Source organism: Phascolarctos cinereus, unplaced genomic scaffold (assembly GCF_003287225.1).
Source record: "Phascolarctos cinereus isolate Bilbo 61053 unplaced genomic scaffold, phaCin_HiC Scaffold_5;HRSCAF=322, whole genome shotgun sequence".
Classification (NCBI taxonomy): domain Eukaryota; kingdom Metazoa; phylum Chordata; class Mammalia; order Diprotodontia; family Phascolarctidae; genus Phascolarctos; species Phascolarctos cinereus.
Window position 1 is genome coordinate 435,915,934 of NW_027555958.1, and position 22,013 is coordinate 435,937,946.

The 22,013-nt window shown below is 40.7% G+C and overlaps 1 protein-coding gene across 1 annotated transcript in view; it reads right to left on the bottom strand.

Moving 5' to 3' along the window:
- MCOLN3 (mucolipin TRP cation channel 3) overlaps nucleotides 1–22,013 on the bottom strand; it is a 46,579-nt gene that overhangs the window by 17,296 nt on the left and 7,270 nt on the right. The window contains 5 exon segments of the mRNA XM_020988726.2: nucleotides 5,509–5,605; nucleotides 5,685–5,769; nucleotides 11,315–11,372; nucleotides 11,375–11,470; nucleotides 17,605–17,772. Coding sequence (XP_020844385.1) covers nucleotides 5,509–5,605; nucleotides 5,685–5,769; nucleotides 11,315–11,372; nucleotides 11,375–11,470; nucleotides 17,605–17,772 — 504 coding nt within the window.

Here is a 22,013-nt window from a genome sequence, read left to right on the forward strand (position 1 = left end):
TTGCTTTATTGTTTTTTTCCACCACAATAATAGCCAGCATTTACATAAAGCTTTAAGGTTTGCAAAATACTTTCCATGGGTTATTTAATCTTCACAACATCCTTGAGAGGTAGATGCTACTCTTATTCCCTTCTTTACAGATGAGGTAACTGAGTCTGGGAGTGGCTTGCTCAGGGTCACATAGCTAATGAGTGTCTGAGGCAAGATTGGAACTCAGGAGTCAGGAGGACCCAAGTTTAAATCCAGCCTCAGACACATGACACTTACTAACTGTGTGACCCTGGGCAAGTCACTTAACCCCATTGCCTAGCCAAAAATAAATAAATAAATAATAAGATTGGAACTCAGGTCTTTGTGATTCTAAGTCCTCTACCCACTGTGCCACCTAGCCCCAACAAAAGAGGATTTAATCAGGGATGGAGGTGGTAAATGACCATTATGTTAATGACAAAAGTCATCGATAAAATATTTTTTACAAGCTTTTAACAATATCCACTCAAGCCCTGCTGTAATGCCACAATGTGATGTCGAGGTGTTCCTAGGTTCTCAAGGGAGTATGAAACCAAGATGGAAAGGCTTTGAGTACATGCCCCTGCAATGGACTGTATGTCTGTCTTTAGAGCACTTTAGATTGACTCTCATTTAGTCACAGAGTGATCAACCTTTTGTCACAGCAAATCTCAGAGAGCACCTTCTAAGTCCAAGAGTGGCCTCAATTCATAACAGAGGAATGGGCCATGGTAGTAGAGAGGGCCACACCAGCCACAGTAGTGAGCCCTGTGACAAAAGCAAGTTTATAGGAAAGCTCACGCTGGACTAAACCCACAACAGCTCTTCTGGTCTTCAGAAGTAGAGGATAGTTGAAATCCGGCCTCAGACCAAACAGTTGTCACTTACTAGCTGTGTGACCCTGGGCAAGTCACTTAACCCCAATTGCGAAGAAGAAGAAGAAGAAGAAGAAGAAGAAGAAGAGAAGAAGAAGAAGAAGAAGAAGAAGAAGAAGAAGAAGAAGAAGAAGAAGAAGAAGTAGAGGATCTTCTCTAAATACTACGCTGGAAACTTTCAAGTGGGTTTTCTGACACAGCTGAGAACGATGTAGCTGAATCAGATGTTAAGACGGTTCTGGCTGCTGGTGATGTTATCAACACTCTTTAAAACTCTTACCAGGCTATGTTCTCAGTTTTCCAGGTGCTGAAGAAGTAGCATGGCACAGGGAAGGAGCCATGTATTTGGAGTCCAAAGAGGAAGTGTGGCTCAGGGGAGAGAGCTCTGGCTCTAGAAGCAAAGAACCTGGGGTTCCAATCTTTGACACATCACCTGTGTAACCTTGGGCAAATCATTTAGCCTCCTTGGTCTTAAATCCCTCATCTGGAAGATGAGATGGTTGGACTGGATGACCCCTCAGGTCCCTTACTACTTCAGAGATATGATCCCATGATGCTTAAGCACACAATTAGCATTTAATAAATGCTCATTCTATCTATCAGTCAATTGATCTAGGTGGCACAGCTGGGCCTGGAGCTAGGAAGGTTCATCTTCCTGAGTTCAAATCCAGCCTCAGACACTTCCTAGCTGTGTGACCCCGGGCAAGTCACTTAACCCTGTTTGCCTCAGTTTCTTCATCTGTAAAATGAGCTGTAAAAGGAAATAGCTAACCACTCCAGTACCCCTGCCAAGAAAATCCCAAAGGGGGTCCAAAGAGTCATTCACGACTGAAAGGATGGATTAACAACCTATCTCTATGACCTGGGTTCAAAATGCAGCTCAGTACTTGCTACCTGTGTGATTTCACCACCCTAGGCCTCAGTTTCCTTATCTGTAAAAGGAGGGGGCTGGATTAGATGACCTCTGGGGTCCCTTCTAGCCCTAGAGCTAGAACCCTTAAGGGGATTTGTTGTGTGAAGCCCAGATTCAGTCAAAGGGCTGCACTTGAGAACCTAGAGGGTCCCATATGGCCTCCAGGTCACAGGTTTCCCACCCCTGGACCAGGGGTTCTTAAACTGGGATCAGTGATTTTGGTTTTTAAAAAATATTTCAGGATGGTATTTCAATGCAACTCATATCATCTGCAATCCTATGCATTTTATTTTATGCACTTAAAAACATTATTCTATTCTTCTTCTTTTTTTTTTTTTAGGCAATTGGGGTTAAGTGACTTGCCCAGGGTCACACAGTGTTTGTCAAGTGTTCGGTCTGAGGCTAGATTTGAACTCAGGGGTCCTCCTGACTTCAGGGCCGGTGCTCTATCTACTGCACCACCTAGCTGCCCCCTAAAAACAGATCCGTGACACACAAAAACGTTAAGAATCCTGGCTTTAGTTCAATGTCTTAATTTTAAGGAAGATGGTCTAGATGATTTAAGTGATTCGTCCAAAGTCACTCAGCTCAATAACGCCAGCACATGGCAGAGCTAAGATTGAAACCTAGGTCCCCGAAATGCCCAACTCTCAAGGCCAGGGTTATTGCATGGAAACAGGTCGAAAGGAACTTGATTCCAGACTGTGAAATACAAACAACTCACACATTCCTTCTTCCTGAAAGCCTGGGGGTCACCACAGAGAACGTTGCATGTTTTATTGTTTGATTTTGTTTGACTGTTTTCCTTTGTTAGAAGTGAGGGTTCAGCTGGGCAGAGGAATTTATCGGGAAATCACTGGTGTAAAAACATAAGGCATCAGAGATTTTTTTAAATTGAGGTAACACAGTTTGATAGCTAGAGAGCTGGTCTCAGAATCAGAAAGGCCTGGGTTCAAGTCCTTCTTCTGACACACGATGGGTGTGTAACCTTGGGCGAGCCATTTAATCTCTAGGCACTCTAGAAGACTATAAATGGCAGAGAAGGCTCCTGCATTAGACCTGCAGTGGTAGAGGCTGTTCTTTCATCAGGAGTTCCCTAAATCAATGAAATAACACATCTGGTTCAAACAAAAAAAAAATTAATAAGAAATTACTTTGAATGTTCCCCCAGTATACACATATTAAAAAAACAAATGTGCTCCCTGTATGGCCTACTGAGATCTTCCCATTTATCTAATAATTATAACTTATTCAATAAACAATTTGGTTCTGTGATTTCTTAAATGTTACTCATTTTATTTGCTATAAATAGGAACTGTGAAACACCCAGTTTATTATTAAAGCTATTAAAGTTTTAAACTGCTTTAAGACTTTGGAGACACCCTGTGTTTTTGCCTCTTTCTTCTGCTGTCACTCAATCTTTCCTGCATGAATTGAACTGCTGGCTTGTGTGCTGTGTATAAATTGAGAATTACATATTTGTTATTCAGGCAGTCTCTTTCAGGATTTTATTTTGAATTTCACTTTATTATATGTCACTGCTCTTCCTTTTTTTAAAAATCCTCCAGCTGGTATAATATATTTTAGATCAATCTCTTCATTGTAATCTAACTATATCTTTGTGTATTATATGTGTTCCTTATAAATGAAAGAAGAAAGGAAAGGAAGGAAGGAAGAAAAAAGCAGGAAAGAAAGAAAGAAAGAAAGAAAGAAAGAAAGAAAGAAAGAAAGAAAGAAAGAAAGAAAGAAAGAAAGAAAGAAAGAAAGAAAGAAAGAAAGAAAGAAAGAGAGAGAAGGAAGGAAGGAAGGAAGAAGGAAAGAAAGAAGGAAGGAAGAAGGAAAGAAAGAAGGAAGGGAAGAAAGGGAAAAAGGAAGGAAGGAAGAAAAGAAGAATAGAAGAAAGGAAGAAAAATAAAAATAAAAATGGATTTAAAAGGAGAGTATTCCTTATTCTAAGATAACAACTGAGTCCTACTAAAACCATGTCATTAATTAATAGGCCTTTAATACTAGAACGTAATGTATATACTGGGTATCCCAAAAGTCTTAGTAACGTTTTAAGCTTTAGTAGCTTTAAAAAATTACATTTTTATTTGCACTAATATCTAACTGAAATTTAGGATTTCTGTAAATTATGTATATATTCAACAAACCATTATTCTGGGAAGAGGATCATAGTTTTACCAGACTGTCAAAGGGGGTTTATCACACAAAAAAAGAAAAAAAGTTTAAGAACTCATGTTCCAAAGAGAGAATGAGTTCCCATACAGCACAAGCCTCTTAGAGAAAAAAGTATTGTATATAGGGCTCAGGAGATGGAGAAGTAACAAGGAACCAGGCTATGATATGAAGGAGCAAAAGCTTGGACTTGACACTCTATTACTATCTTGAGTTATTCAGATGATTCATATATGATTGGAAGGGAGTTTCTTCTCTAGCAACCCCAAAATTTGTTTCCTTCTAAGGGAGAGGGGTAGGATCCAAGCCCTGAAGACTAGAGCCCTATACAGGTCCTTGACTGAGACCCAGTGAGCTGTTGAGGGATATAGGTCATTTCTTTAACAACCCTAAGTTCATTTACCTTCTGAGAGGAATCCAAGAAGATGTCACTATGTGTCTAGAAGACTGGCTAGGACCAGGGGTGGGGAACCTGTGACCTCAAGGCCATGTGGCCCTCTAGGTCCTCAACTTCACAGAACAAATCTCCTTAATAAAAGGATTTGTTCTGTAAAACTTGGACTCAGTCAAAAGACCACACCCAAGGACCTAGAAGGCCACAGGTTCCCCATCCATGGTAGGCTCTGGTGGGGAAGGCAGGACTTATCAGAAAGGGAGGAGATCTCTATCAGTTGTTAACAGGCTACTGTGATATCTTTGTGTTTTTAGCATTCTGTCCTGTATACAAAGGCATCCTGAACCCAATATGCATTATTACCTTGAATGCTTACATGGAACTTAAGCCTTTTCACCCAAATTCATAGAGACCTAGACAGCAGCTATATTCTGGTAGAAAAAATGCATCAAAGATATACAGTTTTTTCAACCTGAAACTCAATTTGTATAAACCTAGAGCGTGGGTTGCTGCGTGATGGCATATATCTGTTATAGATTATAAAGACTATTGTTCCAGGCATACACCATATTTTTTCCCTCAGTCTAACATGCATAAAACCTGACTTCAGTCTATTTGTAGTGTCATTTTTTTGTTTAATGCCTATGTACTTTTCCCTTTAAAACTAGATTTCATTTAAGTTACATTCTATATTTGGACCAGGGGGCTGAAGCGAGAGAACTAAGAATGGCATAGAAGTTATGAGACAAGTTGCTTTTGTCTCCATCATCAGAAAGGTGGGAGGTTGGACCAAATGGCCTCTGAGGGCCCTTCCATCGCTAGGTTTCAAATCTTTGCTAAGAAGCAAAGGTACCCCGAAACAAGATAAAGCCATATGAAGATGAGGATGGGGAAGATTAAGACACAGTTTGAAAATCAATTAAAAACCAAACTTGGTTCTGGCTGTTTTACAAGGCAGAAAATAACAAATCCTTAAGAACACGCTAAGGATACTGAACGTCCTAAAATGGTGGCCTGTCTTTGGAGGCCAATGATCATTTGCTCTGCCCTTTTTGAAGGATGACGTCCTCTACAAGCCACATAATTACCCCATCTGGTTCTGATTCACATCAAACAAGTTGAGCCCAGCTCGTACTCACAGTCAGGGTAAAGTCATAACAGTCAGGGAGCTCGTGATGACGGACCGTCTGCAGATTGATGGCCTTTAGCTTAAACCGCAGCTCTACAGTCAGGAGCCTGGAAGGCAAGATGAATTGCTTTAGATGAGTGGAAACAGTCCACCAGAGGGTGAGGGAATTGGATGGGTCCCCCTCACCTGTGGAAGTCCAGAGTTAAGTTGAGTTTCATGTCTTCTAATGTTCGTGTATCAAAGGGCTGCATAGGATCTACATAGAAACAGTCTGACAAGAAAGAAGCAAAGACAGAAAATATTACTAGAAACCAATGCGCTGGTAAGAAAACGATCTAGCACATGCAAAGTGCTTGGCAAATCTGCTATGTAAACGTTAGCTATTATTTTCAAATATTTTTGTCATTTTAGTCATGTGCAACTCTTTGTAACCCCATTTGGGGTTTTCTTGGCAGAGATACTGGTTTGCCATTTACTTTTCCAGCCCACTTCACAGATGAGGAACTGAGGCAGAGAGGGTTAAGTGACTTGCCCAGAGTCACACAGCTAGTAAGTTATCTGAGGCTGGATTTGAACTCATGAAGATGAGTCTTACTGATTCCAAGCCCAGTGCTCTATCCATTACCACCTAGTTGCCCTATCAAGTAATTTAAAATATATTATTGTTACTATTTTTATTATTCACAATGACCAAAATCACCTTGGGTTTTATTTTATGTGCATATGTATGCACATGTCTCCCCCACCTCCATTCCACCAAATGTAAGCCTCTTGAGGACAGGTATTGTTTCATTTTTGCATTGTATCTCCAACGCTTAGCACAGTGCCTGGCACATGGTGTTTGATGAATGCTTGCTTATTGAATGCTTAAGAAAACACAAATCTAAAAATCTCAACCTCTTGAACATTTATAAAGGGACAATAAAATCTAGACAAATACAGTGGCTCAATCTTTAAAATCTTACAATTCCTATTTCTTGAACTGGAAAAGAAAAAAGTAATGCAGAGAAAAGCTGTTTCAGATCTCTTGGAAAACTTGGGGCACTACAGAGAGGATGGCTGCCGATTTTGTTCTCTCAAATCGAGAGCACGGTTTTTCTCCTGACAAAGTGAACACAACTATCTAGGAAACAAATCCAAAACCAAGATCATTTGTGGCTTCCAAGAAGAGATCTTTCGTCTTTTGATGTGTTTTGTTGAGGATTTGTTCATGACAAGCCACCCAGCAGAGTACGATGTAGAGCAAAATTAAGGATGGAGCTCAAAGATGAGACTTTTATCTGATTTCTTGCCACAAGTGAAGGAGCTAAGAACTAATGCTGGAGACAAAACTTAGTTAATTAGTGGCAGAATCCTCATTCTTGAACTCTGAATCTTCATTTGCACCTAAACTTTTAATGAAGCTTTGGATGAACCAAAGATAGGTTCATCAGAATATGACAGAAGAAACATTCTGGGGCAGATGCCTTTGGAATCACCTGCAAAGATTCCAGATACTATGTATTTAAACATATTGTTTTGCATGACTGCACAAGTACAAGCTATATAAAACTGCTTGCCTCGTCAAGGAGAGGGAGGGAAAGAATATGGAACTCAAAAAAATTTTAAATGAATGTTTAATGACTAATTGGGAATATGTTTAATGTGATTGTACATGTATAGATTATATCAGATTTCATGCTGTCTTGGGAAGGGAGAAGGGAAGGAAGGGGGCAAAAATTTAGAGCTCAAAATCTTATAAAAGTGAATATTGAAAACTAAAAATAAATAAAATAAACATTTAAAACTTTTGTTTACATGCAATTGAGAAAAAATAAAATTAAAATTAAATGTTTAAAAAAAAACATACAGATTTGTATTACCAAAATAAAGAGCGAATCTTGTCTGTTTATTTTTTTATTTTTTGGTCTGGATTTATGATTCCATTGGTACAGGCTGTTCTTGGTGAAGGAATGCCTACCAATACAGATAGGCAAATGTTTGCAACTGACAGTTTTAGAGAGGTGCCTACGGCACTGAGAGGTTAATGACTTGCTCAGGGTCACATAACCAATATATAGTGGGACTTGAACCCAGATCTCCTTACTCTTGTGGCCAGCTCTCCACCACATTATGCCTCCTTTCCCTCTGTTATTTTTCAGGTCAACTACCTAGCCATGCCTTCTCTAGCTTATAATTTATGAAAGTTCCTTTTTTAATCTCAAGTGTAGAACTTAACATTTGTCCCTAGTGAATAACATCTTAGATTTGCCCATCATTCTGGCCTTTCGGGAGAATCTTGGATATTGATTCCATCGTGTTTTGAGTTCCCTGCAAATTTGATCGCCAGGCCAGCTATATCTTCATCTAAGCCAATGGCAAAACAGATAACAAACAAACAAATAAATAAAAATGGATAGATGTATACATAGATCACCTCTACATAGAAAATCTAGCAGAACCATCACATTTCTTCACTATCACTCAGGCAATAAACATTATTAAGCACCTGCTATGTGTTAGGCACTGTGTTAAGAGCTGAGGATAAAAATTTGAATGCCATACTAGGGGATCAAGAATGGGGACCACATCTGTTTAACTTGTCCTATTTGCTGTCTAAAACACATTGTACGTTCTTAGAGGGTAAAATTACTGGTTTATGAGTCACTTTCAGTAATGCTTCAAAGATTACAAATAATGAAAGAAGCAATTAGGACCAGAGAATAACAAAAGTTGTCCCAATATTGGAAAAAAAGGAAATTAAACAACTCTAGGCCAGTAAACTTGATTTCTACTTCTAGAAACTTCTAAGATGTAGCTTTAAAGGGACTGTTAGTGAGCACCTCAAAAAGTAAGCTGTGAGCATTAAGAACCAGCAGGGCTTCAGCAAGCACAGCTCATGCCAGACCTGGCTCATTTCCTTTCATTGACACAGTTACTAGATTGGCAGATCGGGGAATGATGGAGATAAAGTTTGCCTAGATTTTAGCCAGGGCAGTTAGGTGGCATCATAGTGCATACACCACCAGGACTGGAGTCCAGAAGACTCCTCTTCCTGAGTTCAAATCTGGCCTCTAGCTGTGTGACCCTGGCCAAGTCTGCGTTAGTTTCCTCATCTGTAAAGTCAGCTGGAGAAGGAAATGGCAACTACTCTGGTATCTTTGCCAAGCAAACCCCAAATGGGGTCACAGAGTCAGACATGACTAAAAAAATGACTGAACAACAACAGATTTTTATACAATATTTATATAACAATAAGATTTTAGCCAAGCTTTTGATAATGTCTCTAATGCTATTCTTATGGAAAAGATGGGTTGGTATTGGCAAAGCAACAGTACATTTAGGTGAGGTTGGAATCGACCAAATGTCCAGACTCAAAGAATAGTTAGTATAGTTCAGTATCAACTTGGTAAATATCAAATAATTGCTCAATCAACTTAGAAGGAGGTTTCCAGTGAAGACCCCCAAAGATTTCTGCTTGATCCTCTATTTGGTGAACGTTTTTATCAATGATGCGTGAAAGCATTCTTAGCAAATTTTCAGATGACCCAAAGCTGGGAAGGATCACTAACAGAATAGATAATAGAGTCAGAACGCCCCAAAAAATCTTCACAGACTATAAGACAGGTTAGAAACAACGTCAAATTTAATAAGGATGAACGTAGTCATCCACATGGCTCAAAAAATTAATTATAGGAGGACAAAATGAGAGAGTAGCCATTTTTCTGAAAGATCTGGGAATTTCAGTGGACTGCAAGTTTAAAATGCATCAACAATGTGATACAGCAGTCAAGAAAAACAATCTTGTACTCAACTGAAAGGGATAGCATCCAGTAGTAGGGGCCACGGTGGCCCTGCTGTACTGTACCCCAGTTGGACCATGAGTATCATGTTCAGTTCTGGGCACCTCATTTTTAAGAAATACAGAGCTATACTGGAAAGCATCCAAAGAACAGCAACCATATCCACATTTCCTCAACAATAAAAACAACACTCACTTGATCCTACCCTACTCTCTGGCTACTGTCCCATATCCCTCCTCCCCTTCTCAGCTAAACTCCTTGAGAAAGCCATCTACTTCTCATCTCACTGGCTTCTGAGTCCTGTATAGTCTGGCTTCCATCATTGAACTAAACTGCTCTCTCCAAATTTACCTCTGATTTCTTAATTGCCAAATCTAATGGATTTTTCTCACTTCTCATCCTTCTTGACCTCTCTATAACACCTGCCAATGGTGATCACTCTCTCTTCCTGGATATGCTCTCAATCAGGTTTTCACGATACTGTTTTCTCCTGGGGTTTTCCCCCTCCTATTTGACTGCTTCTTCTCAGTCTCCTTTGCTGATTTTTCATCCATACCATGCCCATGAACCATGGGTCTCCCCTAAATTTTTATTCAGGGCCCTCTTCTCTTTTTCTTCTACACTATCTTGGTGATCTCATTAAACTCCCGCAGATTCAGTCATCACATTCTATGCAGATAATTCTTGGATCTATATATCCAGCCCTAGTCTCTCTACTGAGTTCTAGTTCCACATCACCAACAGCCTTTTGGATATCTCAAACTACACGTCCTGTAGGTATCTCAAACTCAATGTGCCCAAAAAGAGAATTCATTGTCTCTCTCCCTAAACTTCCTCTTTCTAACTTCCCTATTGTTGTCAAGGGTACCATCAGCCTTCCAATCATCCAGATTCTCTACCTTAGTGTCATCCTTGACTTTTCACTCAAACTCTTCCTACATACTCAGCCTATTGCCACATCTTGTCATTACTACTTTTCCAGCATCCTTATATTCACACAGCCACCACCATAGAAGCCCTCATTGCCTCTTACACAGGCTACCAAAATGTCTTCGTAATTGGCCTCCCTGCCTCCTGTTGATCCTTATGCCAACCCATCTTCCACTGCCAAAGTAATTCTCCTAAAGTATAGGTCTGACCCTATTACCACCCCTTCCCCCTACTCATTAAACTCCAATGGTTCCCTGTTACCTCCAGCATCAAATGTAAAGTTCTCTATTTGGTATTTAAAGTTCTTTACAACCTGGTCCCTTTCCAGTTTTTCATATTTTAATCCCTTCTACATGAGACTCCATTTCCTGCCTCCATGTCTTTGAATTGGATGAACTGGAATGCTCCCCATCCTTACCTCCACCTCTTCATTTCCCTGGATTCTTTCAAGTCTCAGCTCAAATCCCATATTCTGAAGGGAATTTCCCCCCATTCCCTCAGCTTCCAGTGCCTTCCCCTGAGAGATGAGATGTTATCTACCTTCTCCATGTCTCTTATGTTACTTAATTATGTACATGTTGTCTCCCTCATTAGAATGGGAGTGTTGCCTTTCTTTACATCTCCAGCACTTAGCATAGCACTTGATACAGAGTCCACACTTAATAAATATATTTTGATTGGAGGACTTCTAGTTTAGAACGTATGATTGGCTGAATAAATTGGGGAGGTATGCCCTGGAGAAGAGAAGGCTAGTGGGCAACATGGTATCTATCTTCAAAATCATTTGACAGGCAGTCATGTAGAAAGAGAATGCACTCAGTCTACTTAGCCCTGGGGGTGGAACATGGAGAAACTAGGGCAATGGATAGAAGTTGCCAAAAGGCGAATTCAGGTGGAATGTTAGGAAAAACTGAAGTAAGGGCTTCTATTTCACCAGATCATCTTCAAGAAAAGGCTTGAAAGCCATTTATTGGGTGTGTTTTAGAGGAGATTCTCGATCAGGCATAGTTTGTTTAAGAAGGCTACCAAGATCCTATGATTTTTAAAGTATGATACAAAACTTGAAAAACAAAATTAAAGTGTTTGCTTGTGGGAGACAGTCACCACTTTCAATTTCTGGGTCAATATCAAAGGTGTCATTTCCAGGATAGATGCTTCCCCTCGTTTGTAGAATTGTTGACAGATCGCCATGGTGGACTCTTTAGCACCCCTGTTTTCATAGGCATGATTTCCAACAGAAATGTTTTGGAGCTGCACATACTAGAACCAAAAAGAAAAAGAAAAGATGAAAGATGCAAAGTGAGTTACATCATGAGCCTCCCCAACTAACAACAGGCTTTCATCCCTCTACCACAACCCTCCAACATTCTCTCACTAATAAATCACTGGACTCGACCAAACTAGGAGTTTAGATGGAGATGGCCTGAATTGAGCACATGGCTTAGAGTGGGAAGAGCTGAAAGGGACTAAGCCACAATAAGGGGGAGTAAATATCTGGACTTTGCCTTTTGCTACTGCAGTGACAAGTTATTCAGACAGGTGAAGTGTCTGCACTTCCAGAAACCTGAATTCTGCTTCTTTTTTAAGGGGAATCCAAACCACAGGATGGTGCTTTGGGTGTGTTAAGCTCTAGTCCAAACTGTCGGGAGGGAAAGCAGAATGTGGATTTCCTGAAGGAGAATGAATCCTTCATGTATCTTCTACATTTTCTGTGAGGTAAAGTAAAGGCTGTCCTCTACTGAATATGCCTTGTTAACTGGAGGGCATGGGATCTGGCTATCCTTTACCATCTGTGGATATTTACACACAAAGTACATCCCTGCAATATTCTGAGATTTCTCAGAGGCAACCCTGAGTGGGAGCAAAATAATGTAAAGAGATGTTCTTCATGCTTAAAGAGGATCAAAATGACATCACAATGTTGAGGTTAAGGTTCAGTGTGTCTGACTGTGGCTGATTAGACCAATACCAGCTTGGAAGTCTCTGCCGCAGGTTGGGTACATTTGGAGTGGAGATGTCTCTAAGTCTGTGCATCTCATGTTTCTTTTAAGTTACTGCAATTCTGCTTGGCTCATAGACCACAGCACCTCCTCCTCTGAAGAGGGCACACCATGCTGGATGTTCCTGAGCTGGTGTTCCCGCGTCTCACAATTGATTCCAAAATTCTTCAGAGAAACCTTGAAAGTATTCTTGTATTGCTGCTTCCGACCTCAATGTGAGCACTTGCTTTGTGTGAGTTCTCCATAAAATAGTCTTTTAGGCAAATATATGTTTGACATCGTAGTAATGTGGCCAGCGCATTGGAGTTGCACTCTTTCCGGTAAAGTTCGAATACTTGGCAGTTCAACTCAGGAAAGGACCTCAGTGTCCAGTACCCTATCCTGCCAGGTGGTCTTCAGAATCTTCCTGAGGCAATTCAAATGGAAGTGATTCAATTTCCTGGCATGGTGCTGGTATGTTATTCAGGTTTCACAGGCACACAACAATGAGGTCAACACTCTATAGACCTTCAGTTTGTTAGGCAGTCTAATACTTCTTCTCTCCTACACTTTCCTTCAGAGTCTGCCAAACACTGAGCTAGCTTTGGCAATATGTACGTTGTCATCTACGTGTACATCCCTAGAAAGTATACTGCCAAGGTAAGTGAACTTATCTACAGCATTCAAAATTTCTCCATTTGCTATAACTGATGGAGCACCTGTGTTTTCTTGGTGTTGTCAGGTGAAAATTAGCACATATGGCAGAGAATTGATCCATACTCTGTTTCTTCAGCCACAGAGGCTGCATTGAGTGTATAATCATCTGCAGACAAAAAGTCACACACCAAATCTCCTTCCATTTTACTCTTGGCTTGTAGCCTTTTCAAGTTAAACAATTTACCGTCAGTGCAGTAGCCGACTTTGATGCCATTTTTACCCTCCTTGAAGGCATCTGACAACATGGCTGAAAACATCCTGCCAAAAAGCCTGGGAGCAAGCACACAGCCCTGCTTCACTCCAGTGCTGACTGGGAAAGCATGAGGGCACCATCCATGCAAGCATACCATCATGGAATTAGTATATAACACTGAAGAACTCTGGGCAACCAAATTTTGCCATGATCTTCCACTAGCCCTAATGACCACCAGCATCAAAGGCCTTGGTGGGATTGATAAACTTTGCATACAGACTGTTCTGCTTCTGGCATTTCTTCTGGAGTTATCAGGCAACAAACACCATATTAACTCTTTCTCTACCCTTTTTGAAGCCACACTGGCTCTCGGGTGATGACTTCCAGGTGAAGGATTAGCCTATTAAGGAGGATTCTGGCAAGAATCTTGCCAGCAATGCCTAAGAGAGAGACTTCCCTATGACTGTCACAGGACAATCTATTTCCCTTTCCTGTATAGAGATGGACAATGGAGGCATCCTTAAATTCCTGGAGGATAACCTCCTCTTGCCATACAACCTGGAAGATTTCAGTCAATTTTTGTACGAGATGTGGGCTCCCTGCCTTGTAAACCTCAGCTGGAATAGAATCAGTACTAGGTGCTTTGCCAAATGAGAGGAGCCTGATGGCATTCAAAACCTCTTCTTCAGTTGGAAGTCTGGCTAGAGAAGGATCAACTTCAGCCTGAGGTATATGGTCAATGACTTTAGAATTGATTAGTGATGGTCTGTTGAGAATGCCACAGAAATGTTCAGCCCATCTCTAGTGATAAGGACATGATCTTGGAATCAATGTGGCTCCATCAGGGCTGAGTAGTTGAGATGCATCATAGGTCTTTGACCCATAAATAGCCTTCAAGGCATCATAAAAGCACTTTGGATTGTTATTATCAGCATAAAACTGAATTTCACCTGCCTTCTTAATGAGCCAAGAAGCCTGCATTTCTCTAAGCTTCTCTTGCACTTTACTCCTGATGGAGTTAAACAGTGCATTCTTAGAGATAAATGAACTATCCTGCTGGCCAAACCCGTGGAGTTCTCATTTTTAATTTAGCAGTTTCTGAATCTCCCCATCATTTTTATAAAACCAATCTTGATGTTTGTGAGTACTCTGGCCCAGATGAGTAAATGCAGTGCTGTACACCAGATCTCTGAAAGCCGCCCACTCCTTTTCTGCTCCACTGTTACCAATAGTGTATTGGCTCAGCTTTCCTTCTAAGTTAACAACAACTGTTCATACATGGAGAAGTGATCTAATTTGTTGACAATAAGTCTTCTGGTAGCTGTCTTATGGCCACCTCTTTTGTTTTTGCTTTTGGTTTTTTTTGGCTAGGCAATGGGGTTAAGTGACTTGCCCAGGATACCCAGCTAGTAAGTGTTATGTGTCTGAGGCTGGATTTGAACTCAGATCCTCCTGACTCCAGGGTCAGTGCTCTATCCACTGCGCCACCTAGCTGCCCCCACACCTCTTTTGTTGAATGAGAATGTTTAGCTTGGAGAGGATAAGTCTATGATTGGTCCAACATTCTGAGCTATGCATCACCTTCATCACTCTCACATCCTATCTGTCTCTTCTCCTTACAATGACACAGTCTACTAAATGCCAATGTTTGCTTCAAGGGTACATCCAGGAAGTTTTATTGCTTTTAGGTAAATGGAAGACAGTACTGGTGATGAGAAGGTCATGAGATGCGCAAGTCTTCGGTAGTAAATGATCACTGCTGTTGCTGTTTCTGACTGTATTCCTCCCAAGGACTCCCTGCCATGTCTAATAGTCTGTGCCTACTCTGGCCTTAAAGTCACTCAGAATTACAAACTTATCCTTTTTTGGCACATTGATGATAAGGGTCCCCGGGTCTTTATAAAATCTTTCTTTGACCTCATCATGGTTTGGCATGGTGGGAGCACACCTACTGATAATGGTGGCGTGGCACTTTTCTGCAAGAACTCGGCAAGTATTGCAACCAAATAGCAGTCTTAAGTGAAATAAGGTTGGCAAGTGAAGGCCAATTTACCAGAACTGGAGCTGGATACACATTTTTCTGGAGTGGCCACAGTGAAGGGGAATGGCTTTAGGACAGTAATCCTTAACTTGAGCATCTATAATTTTTTTTCCATAACTATATTTGCTGATGGGCCTGGAGTCAGAAAGAGCTGAATTCAAACCCAGTCTCAGATACTTACTAGTTGTATGACCCTGGACAAGTCACTTAACCTCTGTCTACCTCAATTTACTCAATTGTAAAATGAGGACAATAATCACACCTACCTCCCAGAGTTGTTGTGAGGATCAAATAAGATCATATTTGTAAAGTGCTTGGCACATTCTAGGTGCTATATAAATACTAGCTCTTATTATAATTGGCTTCCTTTAGGAATCCTATTTTATGTCTTTAAAAATATGATTCTGAGAAGAGGTCCACAGGGTGACAAACAGCTCCACAATATCAAAATAAAGTAAAGAACTCATGCCCTTGAATATAAAGAATATTCTCATCTCCTTGAAGGGTAGAAGCTCAAGACTGTGGATAAATCTCTTGATTAGTTTTCCGGTGTCTGTGTAACCTTACTTTGACTGTCACCAGAGTTTTCTGGATTAGTTTTGTTTTTCACTTTGTAGAAGAGTGGTGCTGGTGGAAAAGGATCCAAGATGGTACCAGGGAGGACTTTGCCTTCACTGGCAGCTTGACATCATCATTCCAAGTAGATTAACTCTAATAAATGACGGACTGCTATTGCAGTGACTTATTGATGACCATCTGTGAGAGTTTCTAAATCCGTACTGCAGCACCAACTCCAGGTGGGGGCAATCTGGCTTCAAGAACACTTTCAGGGTGACTGAGGAGTAAATCATTAATTTGGAAGCTTTGGGAGAAGTGGTACCATGGAATAGCATGGATCTCAGGATGTATCCATGGTGCCTAATTCCACTTTCAATTACTGACCAGATGAGAACCCAACTACCAGGCTGTGCTTGGCAATTAAACTCCATGTCTTGGGGTAAAACTATTTATAAGATCATGGCTTTAAAGCTGGAAGGGATCTTAGAGGTCATTTAGTCCAACTCTTACATTTCACAGCACTTAGAACAATCCTGAAACTTAGTGGGCAACTAATTAAGTTGGTGGATTAATTGATTGGTTGATTGATAGAGATGAGGGAATTAAGTCCCAGAGATCAAGGCCATGCCTAGGGGCACATAGGGAGAAAGAAGCAGAGCTGAGATGTGCACCCAAGTTCCCTGATTCCAGATCCAGCAAGCTTTCAATCACACCGTGACAAAGCTCTCATTTTGTTTTCAGATCTCCATGCATGAGCATCTTAAATAATAATAATGACAACAGAGAGGAAGTAGGGCGTCACGGTTAGAGAGTTGGTCTTGGGATCAGGCTGTCCTGGGCCATTCTGATGCCTATTCGTTGTGTGACGTTAGGCAAGTCACTTAGCCAAACTTTGCAGAACTCTGATAAACATAATGACCCACCACAGTTCTAGAGGACTAATGATGAAGCATGTTACCCACCTCCTGACAGAGAATCAGTGAACTCAGGATGCAGAATGAGACCTATTTTTTTTACCATGGCCAATGTGGGAATTTGTTTTGACTGACTACGAATATTTGTCACAAGAGGTTTTTGTATTTTTCCCCCAATGGGCAGGATGTGGGAGGGAAAGAACCTAGATTTTTGTTTGTTAAAAAAATATAAAATTTGTTTTTTAAAATAGAGGAAAATTTAAAAAAAAAACAAACCTCTGTCTTGCACTTGCACAGACTTGCACTGGCAGAGTTTCCTTTTCAGTACTTTTCTATGCCAATATAATTATAGGTTCAGATAGAAACTAAACAATAAAAAAGATCAATAATTATAAATTGGTATTCCTATGAGGCTTTAAGGTTTACAAGGTACATTATCTCATTTGACCTTGACAACTAGCTTGTGCAGTAGGTACTAGGGTTATCATTCCCTCTATCTTACAGATAAGACTTGAAGATTGGAGAAGGGTCTAAGATTCTTTCAGCTCTAAATCTATTAGTTCTATCAATGACCTTATATGTTCCAGGCACTGAGTCCTGTGATCATAGAATTACATAGCCCTACAGCTGGAAGGGATGTTGAAGACTATCTAATCCAACCCCCTACTTTAGCATATGAGAAAACTGAGGCCCAGACAGATGAAGGGTCTTGCCAAGGTCACTTATATAGTATGTATCAGAAGAAGGATTCAAACCCAGGTCCCCTGACTCCAAATCCAGTACTTTTCCCCCAGTATTTCACTGGTGCTGCTATGCTGAAAGGCTTGTATCTCTGTTATCAGAGGAAGCACCCATCCCAAGGAAATCCCAGACATCTCGAAACAATGAAGAAGAAAAAGCAGGCAATATCAAGATGGTGGCTCTTCCCTGATTGAAAGAAAGCACCTCTGCAGACCATGTCTCCCCAGGATCATGCTCATACTTTCACTGACCTGTTGAATGGCAAAGAAGATCTGGTCATAGACATCCATTTGTGTATAGACAGCATAGGTGTCATCCATCCGGTCTGTGTACCCTTTCAAGAAGAGGTGTTTGAAGGCTACCGTATTCTCTTCCTTGAAGGCAACTACCATCTGGTTGCTCAGCCCAAAAAAAACCAGCTTTTAAAGAAGGAGAACAAACAGGTGCTCTTAAAAGAAGCTTACTGCATCCAATTCCTATCTAAAAGTAGGTACATTCAGTAATCTTTTATCTTTAGTTTATATGTGTTCATTGAGGATATAAGGTGACACGGTAGATAAAGCACCTGACCTGCAGTTGGGAAGACCTGAGTTCAAATGTTAACCTCTAAACTTAACCTCTTAACCTCTGTCTGCCTCAGTTTCTGCATCTGAAAAATAGGAATAATAATAGCACCTACCTCCCAGGGTTGTGAGGATAGAATAAGATTGAAAACTGTAAAGTGCTTTGCAAATCTAAATCATTATATAAATGTGAAATATCTTTATCCTGTGCATTAATAAAATGCTACACAGCATCCAATAATATTATAGTTATAAATTAGTGCCAGGTAATAATCTGTAGAGGATAGTTTCCATTTGGATATATAAACAGGAAATTAGAAAATGCATAAAAGAGTCCAAATCCAACCTGGTTTCCTCAAAATTATGCTGGCAATCCACACTTGATAAAAAGAAAAAGAAAGAAAGAAAGAAAGAAAGAAAGAAAGAAAGAAAGAAAGAAAGAAAGAAAGAAAGAAAGAAAGAAAGAAAGAAAGAAAGAAAGAAAGAAAGAAAAGAAATGGGGTAGGGAGAATCCTGACAATTTAAATTCCTTTCCTTCTACTAATTCATTTAAAAGAAGGCATCAAGACAATGTGACCAAAATACTTTAAAATGAGTGCATAAAAATTAGTTTTGATTAATATGAAGGATAGATTTCCAGGGTTAGAATCAAAGAACAAGGCTCTGCCTTGGTTGAATTCAATTTAGCAGGCATTCCAACATTCAAGAAGGAACATGGCACAGTGAAAGCCCTGGGTTCAAATCCTGTTTCTGACACTTACCAGTTGGGTGACCATGGGCAAGTCACTTAACCTTTTAGGGCCTCAGGCCATTCTCTCAGAAATATCTACAAAGTCATAGATGGGTTGTAATCTGTATCTGTACATGACCAGTGAAATCGTAGATCCTAAAAGTTTTAAGTGACTTTTTGGGGGAGCTGAATGTTTGTTAGTGGTGGCTGGGGGTTGGGGTGGGGGGGTGGCACCAGGATACAAAAGTAGCATAAATATAAGCTTTTTGCTATTAAGGATCTGGCTGTTTTGTTGGTAAGACAACCTATGAACTGGCTGTACATCAATACAAGGTAGGATATCAATCAATGAGCATTTATTAAGCACCTACTATGTGTTAGGGGGTATCCCTAAGGGACTGGGGATACAGACAAAAAATGAAACACACTCTGCCCTCAAGGAGTTTACATTCTGTGAGTGGGGGTAGAGGGAAGGGACAACACGTACATACATAAAAATATAAGAAGCAAAAGGTAATATTTTGGGATGAAGGCACCAGAAACTCGAGGGAATCTCAAAAGGCTTCATGTAAAAGAAGTATTTGAGAACAGGCTTGAATACAACCATGGATTCTAAGAGACAGGAGTGAGGAGGGAAAACTTTCCAGTGCAAAGACACATTGATGGGAGATGGAATGCCATATGGGAATGGAAGACCCTGGACTGTGGGAAGGGCAGGCATGTATAACGTAAGCAAAGGGTTTTAAATGACAGAGTTTATATTTGATCCTAGAGGTCCTAAGACTATAGACTTGGAACTGGAAGGAACCAGAGATCATCTAGATCAACCCCTCATTTACAGATGAAGCAGTTGGGGGCCAGAGAATTTGAGTCACTTGCCGGGATACAGAGCAAGTAAGTATCTAAGGCAGGTTTTCCTGACTCTAATTCCAGTGCTCTATCCATTATACCACACTGCTCTCTCCAATAGGAGCCACTGGCATTTGCTGAGCAGAGGAGTGACCTGTGCTTTAAGACTATCACTTCAGCACCCATGTGGTCAAGATGGATTAGAGAGAGGAGAGACTGGAGGCCAGGAGACAAATGAGGACGCTACTGTGATAGACCAGGTAAGAAATGATGAGGATCTGACCTTGGATGGGGGCTGTATGAGTGGAGAGAAGGGGATGGGTGCTTCTTGCTCTAGTGCTAGATTCAACAAAACTTGGAAACTGATTGGATGAGAGGAATGAAGGTGAGGGAGAAATCATAGATGACTCCAAAGTTGCAAACTGGAGTGGGCTGGAACAATGATGGTACCCTCAACAGAAAAGGAAAGTTTGGAAGAGATGGCGCATTTGAGAGAAGAGATTATCTGTTTTATATCTGTTTATGTCTCTGTCATTCTGTTTTAGACAAGTTGAGTTTGAGATGTCCAGTGGGTATCTAGCTCAAAATGTCCAATGGGCAACTGAATCATTTTGTACGAGAGTTCAAGAGAGAGACGAGGGCTGAATAATGAAATTAAGGATCTATCTATATAGGGATATTGAACCAGTGGGGGTTGATGAGGTCACTAAAGAAGAGTTAATAGAGAGAAGAGAAAGGGGCCCAGACTTGGAGTATGCCCATAGTTAAGGGGAGTAATCTGACCAAGGAGACTGAGAAGGAACAGTCTGATAGGAAGGAGGAGAACTAAGAGAGAATACTGTCACAAAAATCTAGAGAGGAGAATGTCCAGGAGAAGAAAGTGGTCAACTATGTCAAGGGAGACAAAAAGGTTATGATGACTGAGAACGTATCATCAGATTTGGTAATTAAGAGAATATGGATAACTGGGGAGGGGAGGGGAGCAGTTTCAGTTGAGGAATGAAGAAGTGGAAGCAATAAGTGTAACTAGGCTTTTCTTGGAGTTTGCCTGAGAAAGAGAAGAAGGTAGAAGATGAAAGCTTACTGGCATGGTAGGGTCAAGTGAGAGCTTTTTAGGGATGGAGAAGACTGGGGTATGAACAAAGCTTAGTGCTGAAGTAAATGGTAGAAGCGTAATCATCAGCATTCACAACATCTGACACGGATAAAGCACTTTAAGGTTTACAAAATGCTTAGGAAACACAGACATTAAACAGGAAGGGATAATTTTGGCTATGAAACTTGCCCAGGTTGGACCTGGACTTGCTTTCAGTTTGACTTGGGATTCAGTGAAACAGGAACAGTACCCGCTGGCGGCTTTCTTCCCAAAGGGGGCTGGCCACCTGATCCCAAAGAGAGGGTTGGGGTGTTTTACATTAGGAGAATGGATTCGCTCCATTGCCAGATCGCACTGCCTTCCAGTAAGCTAAGACGCTTGCCCCAGCCTTACAGACATCTGATACAAAGACGTAAATTATGCCTAAACATCTGATCACGTACGGGTTCTTTTACGTCAACAACCCTACCTCGGAGTCTTTCTGCCTCTTTTAAATTACATTCAGGTCACTGCTAAAAATGCCCATACTGCAAGTTTCGAGATGTATTTGCTAAATAACTGCTCTTTGTTTTCCTTGTAAACACCCTGGGAAGAACAGGGGAATTAAATTAATTTCCTGAAATCGGGTCACTTCTTTGAACTTTCAGCTCTAGATTTCTCAGGCTATTTTTTAATCTACTGAGTAAGACTGCCTAAGAAAAAGGCCTGGGTAAGACGGTATTAATTATTAAGAACCATCGTATTTCCCCTGGGACTTCAAGGCATTCACAGAACCAAAGGCTTTAGAGTCAGTCAATGAATAAGCATTTATGAAGTGTACTGTGCTGAAGGGCTTGGAATACAGATACAAGCAGAAAGTCCCTGCCCTCGAGAAGCTTACATTTTACTAGTGATTTTCATTTGAAGCTGGAAAAGATTTCAGATATCATCTAGGGGTGGAGAACCCGCGTCCTTGAGGCCACATGTGGCCTTCTAGGTCCTTGGGTGTAGCCTTTTGATTGAATCCAAATTTTACAGAACAAATCCTTTTATTAAGGGGAATTGTTCTGTCAAGTTTGGATTCAGTCAAGGGATCTAACTTGAGGATCTAGAGGGCTACATGAGGCCTCGAGGCCACAGGATCCCCACTCTTGATTTTTCTAGTCCAAAGGTTCTTAACTTGGTGTCCATGATTTTATCTTTTTAATATTCTGGTAATGGATTCCAGTATCATCGATTTCCTTTGCAATCCCACATATTTCATTGTATGCATTTAAAAACACTATTCTCAGAAGGGCTTCACTAGACTTCCAAAGTGATCCATGACATTTAAAAGGTTAAGAACTCCAGACTTTGCCCAACTTTCTCATTTTATAAGTGAGGAAACTGAGGCGACAGGCACTGAAGTGACTTCCTTGATCACAAAAATACTGTCAGGAGGAA